This window comes from Notolabrus celidotus, chromosome 4 (assembly GCF_009762535.1).
Source record: "Notolabrus celidotus isolate fNotCel1 chromosome 4, fNotCel1.pri, whole genome shotgun sequence".
Lineage (NCBI taxonomy): Eukaryota > Metazoa > Chordata > Actinopteri > Labriformes > Labridae > Notolabrus > Notolabrus celidotus.
In genome coordinates this window covers 20,992,891-21,014,528 of record NC_048275.1, presented here as the reverse complement: position 1 = coordinate 21,014,528, position 21,638 = coordinate 20,992,891, and the positions used below count along the sequence as shown (strand labels likewise).

Here is a 21,638-nt window from a genome sequence, read left to right as displayed (position 1 = left end):
TTCCCCCAAAAATAATACTCAAGTAAAGTACAGATACTCAAAAAATGTACTTAAAAATAACCAACAACTTCAGCCTAAAGAGATAAGTCTTGAACTTGGAGCCATAACTGGGTTATGATTGGAGGTGCAGGAAGGAATGTAGTACTGAGCGCAGATAAATACAGGCAAGCATATGCAATTTATTGTGACTGACATAACTTGCAGTCAGGCAGGTGTAGATTGGCTGGCAGAAAAAAACGGTCACAGGAAACAGAATTTTTTTCTAACACGGCAATTTCGAAGATATTGAGATTACGAGTCTTCCAATGAGAGGCACAGCTGACTTGATTGACAGGCGGGAACACTGTAGCTGTTGGCTAGGAGGCTCAAAGCCCGCCTCTTTACGTCACAATCCCTCGACAGCAGCAATATGGCTGCCGCCACCGATTGGCCTCAAAACAGCGCTTCAGAAACAGATGGGTGATGTCACGGATCCTACGTCCATATTTTATATATAGTCTATGAGTATAGCCCAATCTTAATGTCCACCCTCAAGCACTCACTGACTTTGAGGCGTGTTCCCGCTAATTCCGTGAGGGCTTAGGGCTGTCCCACTGTCAAATCATCAAGTGTGTGAGGGATCTCTCTCAGAATTTTTGAGCCCTTTATCCCCCTCTCCGTAAGTGGGCATTTTTGCAGACTTAGCGTAAGGGAATTACCCATAGTTCATAGCATTGTGACGTGAAACATGGGATTCCCAGGCAAGGCCGGATTAGTACCCCCAGGGACCCCTGGGCACTGAGGCTCATGTACCCCTCACATGCAGGCACGCACTTGCACGCTTGAAAACTATAAATTACATATAAACCACTTCTTAACTTTTTAAATCATAAGTGAATGCTTATGAAGGAGTTTCGCTATCAGCTTGGCCGTTGTATGCATGCCGCATAACAAATCCAACAGAACAGTCATACTACATACTAAATTCAAACACAGTATTTAGTAGGCAGTATGTACTGACTACTACATTTGTAGGCAGTATGTAGCAGGCCATTTCTAAAACAGCCAGCAACTTGAACACTGAGAACTTGAGACTGGACCCTGACTCAAGGTTTGGCAACTTGACTTCAAAAATGGCTAGCATCCTGGCAAATATTCTACTAACTCTCTTAGACTGTGTATTAAAATAGATATCACATGTGTTCGCTGACTATGAAGCCAAAGGACTTAGTGCTCCCCCTGCTGACTTGCTGTAATATGGATCATACAGTGAACTGTCATTACAGTAAGTTCACAATCATGGGGATTTATGTGTAAGTGTTCCTTTTTGAGAGGTTGAGATTTAATTAGTTATTTGTTTTTAAAAAGATGATTGACAAATGAAGGCTCCTGCAGTACACTGTACTGGGTAAGCAGAGCAGAGGAGGAACAGAGGGAGGAAATGAGATGAACACAAACACAATAGCCACTGAACTTAACATTGTCATAAGTGTCTGCTACAAATCAACACAAGAATCTGCACTGCTGTGGATTGTACAAATTGTGACCTAAGGGATCTTCAACTTCTATTAAGTTAAATGTGTTTTGGTCAGCAGCAAGGGTGTGAGGTCAGTCCTGTGACTCTACAATAAGTCAGTGCCTATCAAGACTTTGTTTTCTCTTTTGTGCTTCACATCTCACAATGGTTGGAAATGAAGGCACATTGTTCACTCTACATACAGTTGATTATTCTTGCTCAACCCTCCATCCCTGTGTGTGTTATTCATCAGTCATCAATATAAATTGAGATAGATATTTATGGATTTTATGTTGGAATGTCTCATAAATAAAGATGTCTGAAAGTAAAAGTCTTCTTATTTTTCTTCTTCTTCCAAACAGTGCATTTTGACGATACTGTAGAAGCAGGCGGCCTCCATGGAAGGGGACCTACTCCTCATATAGATATAAAGGTTCATTCTAAGTTAATAAAAACACAAGTTGTATGCAGGTGATTATATGCTAATTTAGAAAAAAAAATAAAACTGTATTTCATTCTTAATAAACCTGTCCTAAATGCTGCTTGATACTACATGAGAGACTGATCCCAGATCCTTAGCTCATCTGGTTAAGAATTAAAAAATTGGAGGACATAGGACAAATTACTTTTTGCACAGAAATGCATGGTTTGATCCACCATAGTTTTTTCTGTACTCTTTTGTACTAAGTCAGCCTGAACCAAATAATCTTAGTCAAATCAATCAGGTGTTTGATGGAATATTAAGAACAGCACTCCAGAAGAAATGTAACTTTTTTCCCACTAAACCTTGTTCACCAGTGCTTTAAGTCCTTATGAGTGCCCTGTCTTGTGCTTCCCTCTTGTGGTTTCATTGGTAACTCCACCATGATCTTACATCACATTTTGACAATTAATGCAACCTAGTTTCTTCATAATTATTTTATTTTACACAATTATTATGATATAATAAATGTCTGATATTGCTTGGATGACAGTGTGAACTTTTAACTTCTGCTGAGATGAACTTTCATGTCTTCAAACCTTCAAAGAGGAAGAGTAGATATTTAACCAAACATGACCCCTGTAAGGAAACCCATAATAATACTTTTGGTTAACTCTAAACGAATGTGACTGAAAGCTAGCAGTCCTCCTGACATCTCTATACAACATTAGATCGAGGCATTTGGTGCTTATTTGATTCTTGTAAAATATGTGCATTGCAGTAAATGAAGATAGTTCCCTTTGCTTTCAGATTTACTTTGAGATGATTTACAACTACTCGAATTATGCTGAAAAAAACTCGTGAAAAAAAAATAAATACACAAACTGAAATGTGTGAACAATTTGGCAAAGTATTGCTCAGAAAATTAAACTCAAATTCATAATTTTGCATGAAATTGCATTTCAAAATGGATATTGGCCTCTGCCCCTACAAGTTAGTTCATGTGATCTGCAATTACACCGGCTAAAGGCAAACTTGTTAGAGCAGAACTTATTCACGTTTCTGGATAATAGCCTCAAAACATTAGTATTTGATAATCCGGAGTTTGTTAATAATACATTTGAAACATAGAGATCAGCTTGTTGTTGGGAGCATTCCCATAGCGCATCCTTCTCTCTCTCTCTTTCTCTCTCTCTCTCTCTATCTCTCTATCTCTCTCTCTCTCTCTCTCTCTCTCTCTCTCTCTCTCTCTCTCTCTCTCTCCCTCTCTATAGCTCTCCCTCTTCTCTCTCTCTCGTGCTTCTCTGGCTGTCTCTCTCTGTGCAGAGCCGGTGCTGTCCGGTCCGCCCTTCTCCCTGCTGCCATGGCCACGGACGCTGCCGGTCAGGATGATGCGACGGCCGGTCCTGCAGACTTCACGGAAATGGGAGAAAGGGTAAGATGGATTCGGGTCCTATCGGAAAGGGGAGTGTTCCTTAGCGTTGAATTCAGGTATCAGATCGTCTCTTGGAAGCAGGCCCTTCCATCCCTGCATGACACACTGCTGCAGCAAGATGGAGTGAAACTCTGCTGCAGGACTCGAGCGACAGCAACGTCAGACATTTGCGTTGTGTGTGCCTTTTTTTCTCTCCCTGGAAATACTCATGCATGATAAGTAGGTGTTGAAAAAGGCACGACGACCGATTTGTGTCAGCGACAGAGGGAGAAGGTGGAGAGCTGCAGCTGCTGCAGAGCGCACATCCTGTCTCTGTGACGCGCTGATGTGAAGAGAGAAGTGAGAGTGCAGCAGCAGCAGCAGCAGCTGGTCGCTCGTTGGATGTTTGCCATCGTGGCTTATAAATAACAGCGACACTGGCCGTTGTTTAACAGTTTGTGTCTCTCTCACCCACTCGCCTCATTCTGCAAAGAGAGATTTGAGCGCGCCTGTTTTGCCTGTTTTCGTCCACTCGGCAGTGACGCAACTTGGCAACTTGGCAGGCAAAGGTAGGAGGTTTTTTTTCCCCTGATCAACAGAACAGAGCCAGGGAATGAATGAATGAATGAAAAGAGAGGCTTTGTTGAGCTTGATTGAGGCCGTTATCAAAGGAGAGTGTCCAGCAAGAGAGCCCGAGGAGGGACAGTGCAGAGTTCTCTAATTATAGGCACGTTTGTCCGTTAGACTGCAGCAACAGACTTATTTTCCTGATTATCTAACAATTCTATAAGCTTCTTGACATAGAGTTTATAGAGCCCAAAGTGGATTATGGATTATGAATTGCAAAGTGTCATTTTTTAAAGTACCTGCAGAAAATCAAGTTGACCTGACACCTTTTGAAGCTGAAACCAGTAACCAAAATGTAACCTGTTTTTCCACTTTGCATTGAATTGGCTGATATGTTTGTGTCAGCTGATGTTCACATGCTCTTTAGTCGTTGTCCTTAAGTCTTCGGACTTACTCATCAGCTGCTCTTCATCCTCTCTACTTCTCCTTTTTTCTGCTCCATTTTTACTCAGGGTGAATGTTGGCTTGATCGGTTTCCTTATCTTCCATCAAGTTTACCATCCTGTGGATGAGTTTATCTTTTGTCAAGCACTATCTCAGATTCTTACTGATAACTGATCTCCAATTAACTTCACGTCTGTCACAGCCTGCAGTAACTGAAGCGTCATTCATACACATTGTGCGGGTGAGATTTCTCTCCATGTGTATTCTGCAGATGTAGGCTATAGTGCCAAAGGTGAGGCTGACCAAATGTGTCAGATTACGCAATGCAATCGCCCTAATCTCTTTGCTAGAAAATGAGAGGAGCTGGATTAGAAGAAAAAAAAAGAGGGAGTTAGTTGGAGACTTGGGGGGGAAACCCATGAAAGAAAGCTGTTATAAGAGATTACTGGGCAAAGGGTTTGTTTTACGACCCAAATACTATGTCTGCTGCAGCTGGACAAGATGCAGAGTAAAAACCAGGAGTAACAGAGGATGAGAGAGAGAGAGTTTTGCTTTGGATTTTGTTGCCAGAATTGAAATTCTTCTTGGATTTTTGGGTCATAAAGTTGAACAAATTCCTCCCCACACTTGCATTCTTGAAAATGATTAATCCATCCTTCTGGTTTGCACTGTAGCCTTTTTATAGCACCACCGCTCCTACTGATGAAGGTACAAACTTCCGGTGGATGTTTTTGAACTGAAGTTTGATGAATTGCCAAGAAGGATTTCCACCCAACTTTGATTTGTTGTAGTGTATCTGGAGCTGTTAGATTAATTGTATGTGTTGAGTTTAAGCTTGTAAAAAGTAGGATATGACTCAATAAGCACCCCGAGTTACTACTGAACTGGGTCGATCAGCATTTTCCATTGATGCCCTTAAATCATGGAATAGCCTCCAACAGATTTAAAGTTGACATCCATTCCCTCTTTTGCAGAGTTTAAGACTTTGATCTCTGAACACTGGGTTTCAAACTGTATCTGTTTTAATGAATCTATTGTTTTGTGAATGATTGTGTGTTTGTTCGTTGTTTCTAATGTGCATGTGATCTCGATGACATTGGAAATGAGGGAAACCCCAATGTCTTTTTTGAGAATAAATAAAGGTTTTGAATTGAATTGAATACATTTGTTAAGGAGTGTGGGGAGGATCACAGCAGGATCTTGTGGTTGATAAAGGCACATTCTTTCCTGAGAGTTTGATTAATTGAGCATTGCATGACATGTCATTCCTATGTTGGATCCCAGAATCAAAAAGTGGGGAAATATCCACCAAATTGTGCAAAAATACTTAATAAACCTGATTCTGCCTAAGTCTAAGGTAACTGTTCTTGGTGATGCATTTTGGGATAGCACGTGTACAATTTATGGTATTCTTGAAAAACAAGAAGAGAAACTAGACAACCGGGCTCTTCCGTAGTGACTCTTGAAATGGAAACACTCTGGAGGCATAGATAAACATAAGTCAGCTAGTGAAGTACACTTTAAGGAAGCCTTCTTTTCAGCACCATGAAACCACAAGCTTTTCATAAATAGCTGTTGCAAAAGTATCTATGACTTATTAGCAGGGTGTAGAAACAGGTGTCACTTTGGTTGCACTGCTTGATGAGTGAAGTAGAAAAAGAAGATGACTGTTCACATCTCTTCTTCATATTTTAATATAGCAATGAAACCACTTCACTGACTAATACAGCCTGCTGCATGTTTAAAACCAAACTAGAAAGAAAACAAGATGGAAAGAAAATGCAACAACAATGTGACCTCTCTGTTCTTGGTTGAGTGTTGGTATATTTTGCAAATAGACATGCGTAAGATCTAATTGATGTTTTACCACAGTTATGTAAAAAAAAAAACTTCCAAAGATAACTGTTTATAATTTCAAGAAGCCTCTTTTATTGAATAAGCACTCATTATTTTTTTGATATTTCAACATATCCTTCTTGAAGTTACATTTTGAGGAGTGATTGCGACACTGAAATGTTTTCACCGATTACTCCAAGCAACATTTTATCGTTATCTGTCTTTAGCTCTAAACTACCTTGCATCACCTCTTAAAGCTTCTCAACAGACCTGAGTACCTGCTGCACCAGAGCTAGTTCCACACTAACGAGAGAAAATGGTACAGACAAAGACAGTGTGGCATACAAAAACCTTCTCCTCACCTACAAAGCTCTTCATAACCTGGCCCCCACTTACCTCCGCGACCTCCTTCATGAATACACTCCCTCCCGCTCCCTCCGCTCAACCTCTGCTGGACTATTAACAATTCCACCATCACGCCTCAGTACCATGGGTGCCCGAGCCTTCAGCTGCTCAACACCCAGACTCTGGAACTCCCTCCCCCCACACATAAGACAGTCGGACTCCATAACATCATTCAAATCCCAACTCAAAACTCACCTGTTCAAACTGGCATATTCACTCTAAACTGGACTCTCTGCACCTTACTAGTTTTTAGTTTTTATTTATTACTTTTTGTTTGTTTGTTTGTTTTTATAATGTTTTAATGATGTATGCTTTTATGATCTGTAAGGTTACCTTGGGTGATCTGAAAGGCGCCCAAAATAAAATGCATTATTATTATTATTATTATATGAGGAGCACAAGTAGTTTTACTAGCTGTTACAGTGAGCATTCATATATGATGATGACGTATGTACGTGTAGGAGACAGAGACAGGAGTTACTGTTGCAGTTCAGTGCTGTAATGGACAAACAGTCACACATAAAGACTGTAACTAGAGTTTAACAACTTATCTTCTCTCTTCCAGCTGAAGGAGAGGAATATGATGGCTGACTTGGAGGCCTCTCTGCCTGCTGGACAGGAGGAGTATGCGATCCGGTGTCAAGATGTGTGCCGATCGTACGGTAAACTGAAGGTCCTCAGCAACCTCAACCTGACTGTGCCACAGGGACACATGTGAGTCCAATGCACAGACGCACAGATTAGAATCTACTGTATCATCATGTCTGTGATTTCAGACTGTTATTCTGGACTGATAAGACATTTATCGGTTAATCTTTATCTAAACTACACCCAGCTTCAGAGGAGAGGTTCTCTTAGTCTCTCCTTCTTTTCTGTCAGACTTCACTTATGTATTTATTTACACTATAAAGCTATTTGAACTCTTTCTTGTTATAAGGAAATCTCAAAAAGCATGCTAATACAGACAGCGCTCTAGTGAATTAAAGAATTATTATATTCTGATGTTGTTGGCTGTCATCTATTTCTGCTGTTTCCCAGTATGTGAGCTTCATAGTAAAGGAGCTCTATGTGTGAACACATTTGCACGATCACCTTTCTCACACATAGAGTTGTGCTCATACGTTTATATACCCTGGCAGAATTTGGGATTTTTTTGGGCAATTTTTCAGAGAATATGAATGATAAGAGAAAAGCTTTTTTTTCACTCATGGTTAGTGGATGGGTGAAGCCATTTATTGTCAAACAACTGTGTTTACTCTTTTTATATCATAGTGACAACAGAAACTACTCAATAAATAGTATATTCTGCCAGGGTATGTAAACTTATGAGCACAACTGTACCTGCATTCCTAAAGTGACACAAGATAAAGAAGTACGAGGGGGGACAAAACCCTGAGTCAGGAAATATAATTGAGTGAACTGAGCAAAAATAACTTTTGGGAAGTGTTTCATATTAAAGTCTGTTTAAGACAAGAACGTTTCCTTTAAGAGTCTAAATGAGCTGGATGACACAGCTGGTATGATGTTAAATGGGGGAGGCTTCCTGAGAAAATGAAAGTGACATTTTCAGTGTGGAAGTGCAAAGAAAAAACAAGTTTTTACTTTACTCTGACTTTTCCATTTTCTGCCCTTTTGCAAACTCAATCATAACTTGGTAACTTTGCTTTTTTATATATACCTGTGTACCTTTAGGCTTTTTACCTTTATTTTGATAGGACAGCTTTAGGGAGACAGGAAATGTTGGGAGAGAGAGAGGGAATGGAAGTGACATCCACAAACATGTTGCACACAGACACACAGAAAATGTTGCTTATTTACATACACAACAAGCTAAGCAGTCATATTTTAAGTCACCTGATGAACTTTTGTCCAATACTCATTCTCCATTTATCTCTGATTTTGGTCTTTATCAACTCCTCACTGAAACATATGTGCCTTTATCTGCTTATTGCTCTCCATCTACAGCTGTGTCACTCTCATTTCAGTCTCCGCTTAAAGCAAAGGAGTTTATTTCCATAAAATAATATTGTTTTAAAAAGCTTTTTAAAAAAACGTGGCAGTTAAAGCCAGGTAAGGTTACCTTGATGAAAATAAGAATAACAAAAACTACTACTGGACTGCACTGGACGCTGACTTACAAACAGCCATGATGAAAAAAATATTAAATATTTTGTTTACTTGCAGATGTTGCTCATTATGATATACTAATTATGATATACTACTTAACTTCCTTTGCTTTCAAGTAACTTACATAATCTTACTTCAGGGCATGTGAAAAAACTCCTGTACTGTAACCATGTTAAGCTGCCTTAAGTCTTTGTTGGCTTGTATCAAACATAGCCGTCTTGTTATCTACAGGTGTGTTAAACAAACATAGACAGTATCTATTTCCTCTGTTTACAGAAGTTAAAGTTTCTCTAACATGTTCCCTATGTTTCTTTTGTTCTCACTTTTATTTTATTGATTGACCACAAAAGTTCGAGCTGTGGCAGACAGTCAATACATGATAAAAAAGGCTCTTGCAGTTTTGCATCTCATTAAATTGTTCTAGTTCTAAATAAAGCTCTCTATTCTGCGTTGCAGTTATGGCCTTTTAGGGCCAAGTGGATGTGGGAAGACAACACTGCTAAAATGCATTGTGGGAACTCTGAAAATCTCGCGGGGTCACATCACCGTTCTGGGGAAGCCACCTGGGTTTCCAGGTCACGACGTGCCAGGGAAGATGGTGGGATACATGCCGCAGGTAAAAAAAACAACATCACAAAGTGTATCTGTAAAATCTGAAGAAGAAATTGAGATAAGTATAAATCTATGTTTATTTGATGTTGATGCACATCATTTAAATATTTGCCAAAGTCATGAATTCCCAAAATGTCACTGCTTTTAACACAAGTTCCTTATTATTTTATAAAAGCTTTCTTTCACATTTTGTTGGTTAAACTGATCTTCACTTCAGTCCAGATGAAAGATTATAAATGCAGCCTGGTCCCGTCAAACTGTATTTTAATATCTAAAGTCCTTTTAGACCCATAAATGTCACAGAGACAATAATAAGCCTGCGGAGAAGGATGTAATTGATGGATAGGTTGAAAACTGTATCACAGCACTAACGTATGTGAGAGTAACGAGTCAAAGTTTGAGTCACATTGTTTTTGTACCTATGTAGGTTTACTGAATTAGCAGATTTGCATATTTGAACCAGTTCCAAGAGTTTTTAATGCCTCAAGCTAACCAATCATCTAACAGCTCCTTAAAACTCATAAATAGCTCACTCCAGCATTCACATCACCAAGCAATAGGTGTCCAAAATGTCCTGCTCAGAGTCTTCTTTAATTTATCTTTTGTTACAGTCAGTGGTCTGTACTAGAGTGTCTCTCATTACTGTCACACTAGATATCCGATGGAGCTGATAACACGCATGCTGTGTGTATCCTGTAGCATCCCATCAGTCCCTGTGGAACTGGGAAGTGACCTGCGACCCAGAGGGGAAGGAATGTGACACCTGATCTTTTCTCTGGGGTGTATCTACTGTACCTCTAGTGGTGAACTTGGCTTGTGCTGTCTGGAGGCACAGTGTTGAGAAATGTATTGACTCGTGACTGGGTCTGACACAAAGAACCTACAAATGTACAATACACCCTATTCATTGATTACTATAGAACAATGTGCATATGTAGCATTATTTAAGCTGTTAATCCTTTAAGATTAAAATTTCCTCCAGAAATCCAGCCTTTAATCCTTCAGTAACATAATTGCTCCTTGAAAAAGTAAAGTCAATGGTCTCAGGAGGCAGCAGAGCACATGCAGATTATCTTCAGCTGAAAAATGGTATATGTTTGTTTCAGAGATTTTGGGGCTGGATTTCATGTGGATTATACCAAGAATTCAGCGACATAACTGCAACCTTAATTATTTTAAACTATCATTTTTTAGATAATACTTTACGCCTTAATGAGAGATCCGACAATGATAGAGTAGAAAACCAAGATTAAATAGGAGAGGATGAGATGCAGCATAGAGCTGTGTGTTGGATTTGAGGCTTGTCTGCCCACTTTGAGGACTTTTGCCTCTGTTCATAGGGCGCATGATTAAATCCCTGAGCTTAACTGGCATCGTTTGATCAGTCACTTTCATAAAGATAAAAAGAGACATGTCTTATGACTTTGGGGCTGTGAAATAATTAGAATGCCTGTTAGTACTGAATGACCTTTTACTGCTGCAAGCTTTGAAAAATCAAGCACTGGCTTCAGATCAGATTCTTTCTCTTCTCTGGTATTTCTGATACCAAGCAGTTTTTAACGTGCCGATTTTAGGGTGTGTTAGATTTAAGAACAGTAATTGAGCTTTTGTTTGTGTTTAGATTTTTTTTTTACATTGGATGAATGTGGTCTCTGCCCAGAGCAGTTGAGGGTTTGATACAACTCATGAACTAGCAGCTTTCCAGCTACCAGCTCAATTTCCAAACTTGGTACAAACTCAGACTTAAACTGGCAACCCTCCAGTTCCCAAGCTAAGTCCCTATGGACCCAGCTACTGCTGCCACACAAAAGCTATTTTCAGGCATGGGGTCATTATGATGTCCAGATGAGGATCAAACAGCTGCTGTTATTTCAAAAGCAATATCAAATTTGACTTTTAAGTTATACCTTTCTCTCCGTATAAAACTGTAACTGCTGTGCTGAAACATTGTTTCAAAGTTCTTCTCTGTGTTTTGCAGGAGCTAGCGTTGTACAATGAGTTCACCATTAGTGACACCCTGGTCTTTTTTGGCCGAATCCACGGCCTTACGTCGAAGGAGACCCAGGCACGTATCGATTTCCTGATCGACTTCTTAGATCTACCTCAGAAGAACAGTCTGGTCCGAAATATGAGGTAATAAACATGTGTGTCAGCAGGACTTAAAGGGCCATATAAAACAGTGTCTAAACCTGCAGCTGATTGTGGAACCCCTCACCATAAGTTCTGTGACTCACTGAACATTGACAACTCTGTCAATCATTAGCCAATAACACATCATTTATTTCAACAATCAACAGCAAAAGTTGGATACTAATACTGTCTTTTGATGATGCATTGAGATCCCTTCGAGGGAAAAAAACAGCTGTAAACTGTCAACATTTGATCTTCTTTGTGCAGTTATGGAGATGTGGTTTTAGATTAAGTTGTGATTTGCAGTGAGGTGAACTGAGCTGTTAAATTAAGTGAAGTAAATTCATTTTTACTGCTGTCTCCCCATGCTGGTGGACTTTGACATCTTTATTACCTGAACACATACACAACCACAGTCACTCTCTCTACTGCAGGTTGTAAACCCAGAGCCCATATAACTATATCACTAGTGTCTGGTAACGAGACAAACAAAAGTCAAATAAAGAAAGCTGATGCAAATGGTAGCATTTGCATGAGAAGCTCAGAAGGGTTGGTTGTGTGAAACATTTATTATAGGAGAGGGATTTTATGATCACTCAGCATTAATGTTATCAGATTCACTCCTTTAATTAGAGTCTGTGGTGGGTTATGTATGATGATTTTCTTACTTATGACTTTAAATAACACAAGCTGTCTCAAGATGACAAATGAAGTGTTGGCTCAAGCTTTCTGCTTTTAGTGTGGATTTAAAACTCAAAAAGCACTTCAGTTAGAAGTTACTGCATCTCCAATAAGTTTTAAAGGGCATCAATAAAGAATAAAGGTATCCATAGAAGTAACCGATGATAACCGACAATCACAGGGTATTTACAAAGACAGTTTCACATTAACAGAGTTTCAGCATCTGAAATAGCATTTGATTTTGTTAGTCAGTCTGAGCACAATATCGTAACCCAGGATGAGACAAGATGCTTTTACAACTTTTCTCCCCAACTTTCATCAAGAGGAAATTCAAAAAGTCATGTAAAAAGTAGTCAATACTTTCAGAAGCAGCCCCAAATTTCTCTGGCCGACCTTATCAAAAAAAAGATTGCCTTATAGAGACTTTAACTTCCTGATATGGCAACGCTAGTTTCCGTGCCTTCACCTTATCAAGGCAAATATCAACAGAGCCCCTCTAAGACCCCTTTGAGGAAACATGAAGTCTCTACACAGCTTTGTTCTATGAGGTTTATCATTTCTAGAAGTTTATCTATGTGCTTTTTTTTATCTTATGCACGCACAACATCGACTTTGGCACAAAAGTGAAGCTCTTTACATAAGGGAGTGGGTATTTCAGTTTCCTATAAGGCCTATGGGGCTGTGACTCTATGGTTCACCTCTACCCTATTTCAAGCACAATTGAAAGGTCAAATCTGTAAGCAGTGATCTTATTGGCTGCCCAGTTTTCCATATATAACATTTTTATTATCCCATTAAATGACTGAATATGTCTGCGGCTTTTTCAGCTCTCTGCAAACACCCTGCTGCTGCCATATTTTGGAGCTCATACTTTTAAAATCATAACTTTTTAACATCAGCTAAATCCAGTTTTTGTCCTTTTACAAGAGGAAAATCTAACACATCCTCCACATTTTGTGATTAAAACATCCTGTATTTGTAATGTGTATCAATACACTGCTCAGTCAGTGTTTTTTCTTTATTTCCTTAGAGCTCCTCTGTGAGAGTAACATGTAAAAAAGTGAATAAATAATGATACGTGTAGAGATGCAGCACGCTATGTGCACCAATCATGTCGCCTCTTGCACCAAAAGACTTCCGCTCTTAGCTCTTCCAGAAGACTCCTCTCTCTTTGATCGCCATCTCTCCAGGTAAGAAGGATCTTCCAATTCATTCCATAATTGGAAGATCTTTCATAATGGAGAAGCGGAAACAGTTTCCAGGTCAGCTGAGGTAAAGGGAGGACCCAAGGATGCACAAATTAGAGAACTGAGAAGAAGCCGCAGACACAGATATGGACAGAGAGAAACAGGAACAAACAAACAAGCAAAGGGAACTGCTGACATGGCCAGAACCATGACATAAAATGTGACTTCATTGTTCAAATTACATGTAGGCTGGAAGATGCAAAAGAAAACTGACAATAATCTTAACCAACGTTAAAACCAATGAAAAGGCCATTTACTCTATGACTCTTTTGTTCTCTGGTGTTATTGGGAGAAGAACTATACATATCTCTTGTTTCAGATCTGGATTCACATCCCTGATTCGTTACAAAGACCCTTCTGTTCATGAAGAGGCCAATCAAACCAGCATTCTTTGAACAGTCATGTAATATTTATGTCATCCATGGAGTGTGACAGTCTGCTTGGTTACTGAGCTGCTCAAAACTCTTTCTGGATTGCCTGTAGCAGTTGTTTATTTAATCCAGACCTTAAATGAAAGGGTAATATTTAATATTTCTTGTGTTAATGAGGTCCTAACTTGTGCTGCTGCCGCTGCATATGAAAGGTGTAAGTGCTGTTGAAACTGTGGCTGATTCATACTATGAAAGTTATTCCTGGTATGAATAAACTCACACACTGTTGTGTGTGTGGACTCATCTTCTGTTTCTGCTTCACATCACTTACTCTTTTCTCTTGATACAGTGTGTAATCTATCCACTCATTTGTAAGACATTAAAAATCTGTACTTTTTTTTTAAAGATGATATAATTAAAAAAGGTAAATGTATCAGTGTGCCCCTCCCTCCCTCTCATCATCAGGTGTTGTTGTTTCCCTCTGTGTCGTCTGGCAGGTTTGTCTTGCAGGTTGTGTCTCTGCTACTTTTGAAATGAGCAGGATGATGAAACAAGGATATGGAACGTGGGAGAAGAGTCACCTTTGACCTGGTTTTTGTAACCTCACTTGTTTACTTCTGTGTGTGTTGTTACAGTGGAGGTCAGAGGCGCAGGGTGTCTCTCGGAGCGGCCCTGCTTCAGAATCCAGAGCTGCTCATCCTGGATGAGCCCACTGTTGGAGTGGACCCTGTGCTCAGGGCCAAGTATGTACACACACACACACACACACACACACACACACACACACACACACACACACACACACACACACACACACACACACACACACACACACACACACACACACACACACACAAATCTGATGTTTTGACATGAGATCGATAACCTTTTCTGGAAAGGTTCATGTGTGTTTATGCTGATTGAAAAAAGTATTTATATATAGTATATATAGTATATATATATATCAGACAAACATTTTTTGACACAGATGTAGACAGGCTTTTCTTAGTAGGCTAAACAGTGTGTGAATGTGTGTGTGTGTGTGAGATCTCTTCCACTTGTGGTTGTCTTGTCTCCCAGACTGTAGGAGGCCTGCAGTCTCTCACATCAGGACAGCTCTGCAGCGTCTGCATGCCACAGACACACACACACACACACACACACACACACACACACACACACACACACACACACACACACACACACACACACACACACACACACACACTTGTATGTGCACAGTGAAAAGTGTTTTCTGTTCTGTTTTGTGTCCCAAAGAAAAGTATGGCCCAGTCGTTGACAAATCAAAGATGTACATTTGTGATTTCTCAGATTCTCTGATAGAAACATTTCTCACTATAGGCAGACACTACATTTGATATCAAGCGTATTGGTGGTGGGGTATTCTTATGATGAATTGCTTATCAAGAGGATTTTTATCTTGTTTATTTTGTTGCTGGATTGGGTCCATGTTAAAATGGCTGTCATTAGAAATGTTTTTTATAAATCACAACCAAAAATAGCCAAACTCAGCTCTTAAAAATAACTGGACAAAGGCTTTTACACTAGAGCACAAGATCAAGGAAAGTATAGTTGGGACATTTTAATTTGAACTATGAACCCCTCCTTATGGCATAATGACTATGTGCTTAACCCTGCTGTTATGTTGCAGTTCAAATTGACCCATTTTAAAGTTAAAAAAAATATTTGTTAAAAGTATTATTTTGCTATGAAACTTCTTCTGCTTGGCTGAATTAGTGTAAGCAACAAATACAATGAAAATGGCTGATTTCACACATTTGTATTGCACATCTGTGAGAATTAAAGAACACCATTGCACTAAATCTTGATTTAAATGGTTAGTAATGGAGTCAATAATGAGATAAAAAAAAATGTTTATTGCTTTTTTTTGGGGGGTTCTTACACTTTTGGATCATTAAATATGCCCCGAGTCAAGTTGACCCAGGAACATTATTGCTGTACCTAAGAAACGAACATAACAGGAGCGTTCAACATGTTTTTATTATATAGGGAAAGTATTTCAAACACTTAAAATTCACTACTATTTTTTTCCTGTGTCCATATTTTACCTTAAAAACATGATTCCTTCACTTCACAATCTGGACAAACTCTCCACAGACATTTGGGCATATGTTTATGAGAGCTCAAAAAACTTTATGAAAGCATGCTGCGTTCCCTCAGCAGGTTGTATCAAACTCATGGTGTAAAAGCAACCACAAAACCCTGCAGGAGCAGATGGGTGCTAGGAAAGCTGTTGCTGGCAGAGCTGTGAACTTTCTAGAACTGCAGATCAGAATAAAAACCTGTGAGTCAACTGTTGTGTGATTTTTGTCTCTTTTCAAGGATCTGGCAGCATCTTGTGGAGATTGTGAAGACGGGAAAAGTATCCGTCATCATCACCACACACTACATTGAAGAGGCCAGGCAAGCCAACGTGGTGAGATAATTCATATGTGCATGGACACACACTCACACACAGACACACACATGCATACATGCATGTACACAGACACTCTGGGATAAATGAAGCATAAACAAACGCAAACAAGAATGCTGCTGCAAAATCAATAGAACAAAGAACTATATATGTTTCGCCTCTTCCTAGAAAAACAATGAGTCCATTGATATCTGCACTGTGTAAACATGGGAGACGAGGTTTATTCTTGATTAGTTTAGACAGGACTCTCATGAAATGAGAGTCAAGGGGAAAAACCTTCAGCAGAGTTTGTGTAGAGGCTCCCTTTGATTGATGAAACAAAAAGTTTGCTTATAGTGCAATCATTTTTGTTTGTTTTCTCCTTTAGTCCTTAAAGGGTAAAAAAAAAAGCTGAACAAATGAAACCCTGAGGAATAAATGCTGTCTTTTCCTGCTATAATTACTCACAGGAGAAGCAAATGTGTATGAATTCACCACTGGAAATAGTCCCAAACATATGCACAATGCACTCCTGTTTGAGAATTGTCTACTGTACTGTGCAGGGCTATTCCTGAAATGTGTAGTATCATGTAAATACATTTCAGACTCATCTTAAAAAATATTAAAGTGGTACAGACAGCTAAAGGAAGTCAGAGACAGAGTAGAGAAAGACTGACACACTATTGACTTTGGCCCTTCATGGGATCCTCGTACTGCAAAAAAATGAGATTCAAGTCATTCCTTGATTGATTCTTTAAAATGCCAGAAAAATGAACACCTGAAAAAGGTTTATCAGTCATAGCTATATGATTTTCATGATCTGATTGTTCTGTGATTCATTGAACTCTGCTGCAGCGGGTGAGTAAAATCTGTTGTCACAAGGGTCAGTTTGAGAAGCACAGGTGACCCAAAAAGACAGTCCAGGTCATGTTTGCAGGATGCAGGTTAACTCGATGATCAGACAGAGGAACAGTGACTCTGGGATGGTAAATGTTGTGCATCATCGAGTATGGAAGTGAAATTGGGTAAACAGTTGAAAAAGGAAGCCTGAAAGTCTAAGCTCCACATAGGCAACGCACATAGATGTACTGACATTTTAAGCACACATTAACACATTTTAGCCACATTCATTTTAAATTTCTTCAGTTCAGTCAGGAGACACACTTTGAAGATTAAAGAGTATTTATTACAACTGAATGAATAATGAAACTTGACAGAAATATTTGGCGTGAGGACTCTATGGGGATAATTTTGTGAGCGTAGAATGTGTGAATTTGGCAGCAGAAGAAATCCCCCTTGAGTCCAGACACTGGTGGTGGTGGTTGATGAATTTTAGGAATTGAAGACTTGCAGAGACCAGGTGGAGATGGGGAGGTGGAGCATCACCATCAATGCAAGAAGGAACTAGCTGGAGAGAGAGACGCATTTAAAAAGGCAGCAGAAAGTTGATAGGCTGACGATAAGGGCGTGCCACTGAGCTATTGGATGACAGCCGCCGCTGATTAACAAATGGCAGCTCCGGAGCATGCAACTGGAGCGGGTGAGCTATTGAACGAGGGAGAGGAGAGTTAAACAACTGCTGTGATTGTTTTATAGTCTTCCTGTCTGAATTTTTGCTAGAGCTACATATAAGTGGAAGTTAAATGGCTTATATTCACACACAAGAACAACAGGGGCTCACACAGTATAAAGAACGTGAACTGTACACATAGAAAGCCTAAAGCTCTAGATTTTTCACAGCACACTGAATATCTGTCACATTCACTGCCTGTCAAAGTAATGCTTGGCTCAGCATAAATCCAGTCACTCCATAAGTCCATTGTTTCAACAGAAATCTTCTCCTAAGGTTAAGTACTGAAACGCTGCAGTGCTTTACATAAGTGATTTTTTCTTCTAGATTAGGCCACCACATCACTTTTGAGTCATAAAGCTTTAAACCACCCCCAGTCCTCCCTCCGATTAGTCAACAAAACAAATGTGACTCCCAATAATTGTGCTGTTATTTAATTGGCATGAGGATGTATAAAGTCCTCGTATTGACCATGATGATAGGATGTCCATTGTAGTGCATGTACCCACGAGTTGGTAGCAGTTCCTAAGTATTGTCTGCTTGTTTAACCATAACATCTTAAATAAAGAAAGGTTGTGTGGTTATGCAGGCAAATTAAAAAATACTGATGTTTGGCTGAGTTACTTAACAAACTTAAAGAAAGCTAATCTTACTAAGTGGCCTATTTTTGCTACTTGTTCAACTAGTTATCCGATAACGAATAAAATAGATGATTTCCCTTCCATTTAAGGCTACAGACTTCCATTAACTTTATTTAGTAATTATATAACAGACAGATATGTTAAATGTTTAAAAATGTAAGTTGTCAAAAGCCATCTGTTTCCCATGACTTGTCTTGATGCTAGTTAAGCTAACCACGCTAGGTGTCAAACTCATTTTCACTGAGGGCCACATCAGCCTGATGGTTGCCCTCAAAGGGCCAGTTGTGACCGTAAAACAAAATGCAGACGGAGCTTGTACTCTTTGACAACCACACTGCCTCATGACACAAAAGACACACTGGTTTTTCACCTTGAAGCACAAACATGTTCTCCCCTTCCAAATCTGTCTTGAAACTGCCATCTGAATCAACTTTTCTCTTCCTTGACATTTTGGGATCATTTGTATGCACTTCTACAGACTCAACCTGTAGTCACTGTTGTAAATACCGCTGTGGATTACACTGCACTCTCCTAGTGGGGTGCCATTATTTTGCAGGTAACATAATCAAAATGCATTACGGGAGATGTAGTTTGTGGTCAATGCATGCGTTAGCGAAGATTTTTATTTTTTTTAATAAACAGTCATAAGCCTTAAGCTCTCACGGGCCACATAGAATGGCGTGGTGGGCTAAATTTGGCCCAGGAGCCTTGTGTTTGACACGTGCTAAAGATATTAAATTTGAATAACATCTCCTTTGAATCTTGGCAAGAAAAGCAAACATTAGCAAATTTCTGTAAATGCCGACAAAGGCTTTATTTTCTGTGCAGTTTTCATGTTAAAACAGATCTCAAAGTTAAACTTCCACTTCTGTTTTGTTGAGGAAGTGAATGATACATTTTTGTCTTGATGCCAGACAAAAAACTTCCTTTTAACCTATTAACTGCAGCTATTTTGTGTGTATCTAGAAGTTGTTTACGTGTGACTGGCTATAGTAAGACTGATAAACACACATAAAAAATCTGTTTACTGACAGATTTAAATCTGAGATGAGAACACAAAAAGCATAATAAACCTGGAAAAAGCATTAATGTGTTTTTGATTCCCACATTTATGTTAATGTTAACATTGATCTTTAACTAAATATATTTGAACTGATGTTATGACCCTGCTTTTGGGTGCTGCTAAAAGTCTTAAAATAGGTCTAAATGCTGTAACCTTTAACACGGTCATTTAGCCGTTCACTCATGCAGCTACATCTGAACTCACGGCCAGAAACTCTCCCCCCAAAACCAGTCTGACTGCCCAATGGTGTCTCCACTCAGGGTGAAGTTATTTGTGGGTGGAGGATGATCACACAGACTGAGAGAGAGTGAGGTGGCTTTGCTGATGTTTTTGTGTTTGTGTGACTTCTACCTTGACAGAACTCTGCCAGGAGAAGTGGCATATGTACAACAATGTATCACTACTCAGCCAAAAAAAATAGGCCTTTGCTAGGTCATGTCAACCCGCTCAGCTGTTGTTTCAGCACTCTTTTACAGCATGCAGATTTTGATTGCTTAGCAACTATGAATGTGTTTATGGCATGTTTGAATCACTAAAGACTTTGATAGGACTCTTGCACATTACAGGAGATAAAATGGATAAACCACAAGCTTTAAAAGGTCACTAACACTTAGCACTCATGCATCCAACAACAGGGATTCAAAACATCTGATAGAATAAACATTTATTGTGAAGTATCCCATTGAGAAAGGTCTGTGATTTGTTTTGGGGCATTGTTTGGAGTGCAAAATATTCGGAACTCTTAGGTTTATAATATTTTTTATTACTTTTCTATGCTGGTTTTCATCTTCAATTAATTTTTAGTTAATTGCAAACTTAGAATGAAAGGAGAGAAAATCAAGGAACTCAATCAAAATTTCAGCAACTTCTGCCCACACTGTTTCTTTGAAAATAAAATAATATAATAATAATAAAAACAAGATTATCGCACCTAATTTTGTCTAACTCTGATATTTCTACAGGTCGGTCTCATGAGGAATGGATGTTTGCTGGCTGAAGCTCCTCCAGAAGTAGTCATGAAGCAACACAGTGCAACAGTGAGTACTTGATAAAGCCCTGCATGTGATGTGATGACACCCAGGGGGGCTGGTGGTCTCAATGGCACCACAGAGCAAAGCAATCTAATGCTATAAACAATACGAATTTAAAGTGCTTTTTATTCAGTGTTACAATAAAGGTGAATGGCAGATCGCAGTTTGATAGAAATGACTGAAAGACTAATAAAAAATCCACAACACAAAGCAAGCCTCAACATTATAAACCAACACCAAGAAAATACTCTACATTGGCGATGTGGTCCTGATTCATCCACATTCTCCTCTGCTGCAGACTCTGGAGCAAGCCTTCCTGCAGCTGTGTGAGTCATCAGACCAGATCAGCTCTAAGCAGGGGTCCAGTCCACAGACGGGGCCTTTAGAGAACAGCCAATCATTTGAGAGCGGGAAGGACGAGAGTAAACCGATTCTTGGGTTCGGTTCAGGGGCTGCAGTGGAAATACCCAAATATTCAGGTACTTTTTTTTTGGATCCAGTTTAGTTCCAAATATTTCATATGATCATTATGATGCTTGATTGTTGTGTCTTGGGATTTGCGTGAGAAACAATTGTGGAAATATTGTTTGAATTTTCAGTAAACAAACTTTTAAATCAGGGCCCTCTTATTTTTATTCAAGATTTTGAGTAAATAGAGTCGTTGTTTTTCAGAGTGTGTTTTTGTTTTGTGTTTTCAGCTGACTGGAAGGTGCGGGCGCGACACGTGGTGCCAAAGTGGAGAAACATTGCTGCCCTGATGATCAAAACGATGGTGCGAATGAGGAGAATGCCAGGGTACATCGCAGTCAAATATTTATTGGTAATACCCAGACAGCAGAACGATAATGAGTTTATGTTGGCACAGCTGTTCTGATGATGCAATGTTTCCCTTCTGTGCCCTGCAGCTCGCTGTGTTTCCAGTTCTTGTTGCCCGTCATCCAGGTCTCTCTGATCTGTGTATGTGTCGGAGGAGACCCAAAGGGGATCCAGGTCGCTGTGGTGAACAATGAGACCTCCCCTTCTGCTTACAGCCAATCACTGCTCTCTTTCCTCGACAACTCCAGCGTGCATCAGGTATTTTTATTCTGGCTCAAGAGATTGTTTACAATATACAGAGAGAGCATACTCTGCACTCATGTGTCTCAA

At 39.5% G+C, this 21,638-nt stretch overlaps 1 protein-coding gene across 1 annotated transcript in view; it reads left to right on the top strand.

The window, feature by feature from the left end:
• Positions 1 to 1,906: 1,906 nt before the first annotated feature.
• The window catches only part of abch1 (ATP-binding cassette, sub-family H, member 1), a 32,201-nt gene continuing 12,469 nt past the window's right edge, over positions 1,907 to 21,638 (top strand). Inside the window, 11 exon segments of the mRNA XM_034682493.1 lie at positions 1,907 to 1,928; positions 3,191 to 3,351; positions 7,148 to 7,296; positions 9,166 to 9,325; positions 11,300 to 11,454; positions 14,386 to 14,493; positions 16,115 to 16,208; positions 20,424 to 20,498; positions 20,791 to 20,971; positions 21,191 to 21,287; positions 21,398 to 21,566. Of these exon segments, the coding sequence (XP_034538384.1) occupies positions 3,280 to 3,351; positions 7,148 to 7,296; positions 9,166 to 9,325; positions 11,300 to 11,454; positions 14,386 to 14,493; positions 16,115 to 16,208; positions 20,424 to 20,498; positions 20,791 to 20,971; positions 21,191 to 21,287; positions 21,398 to 21,566 (1,260 nt within the window). The 5' untranslated portion in view covers positions 1,907 to 1,928; positions 3,191 to 3,279.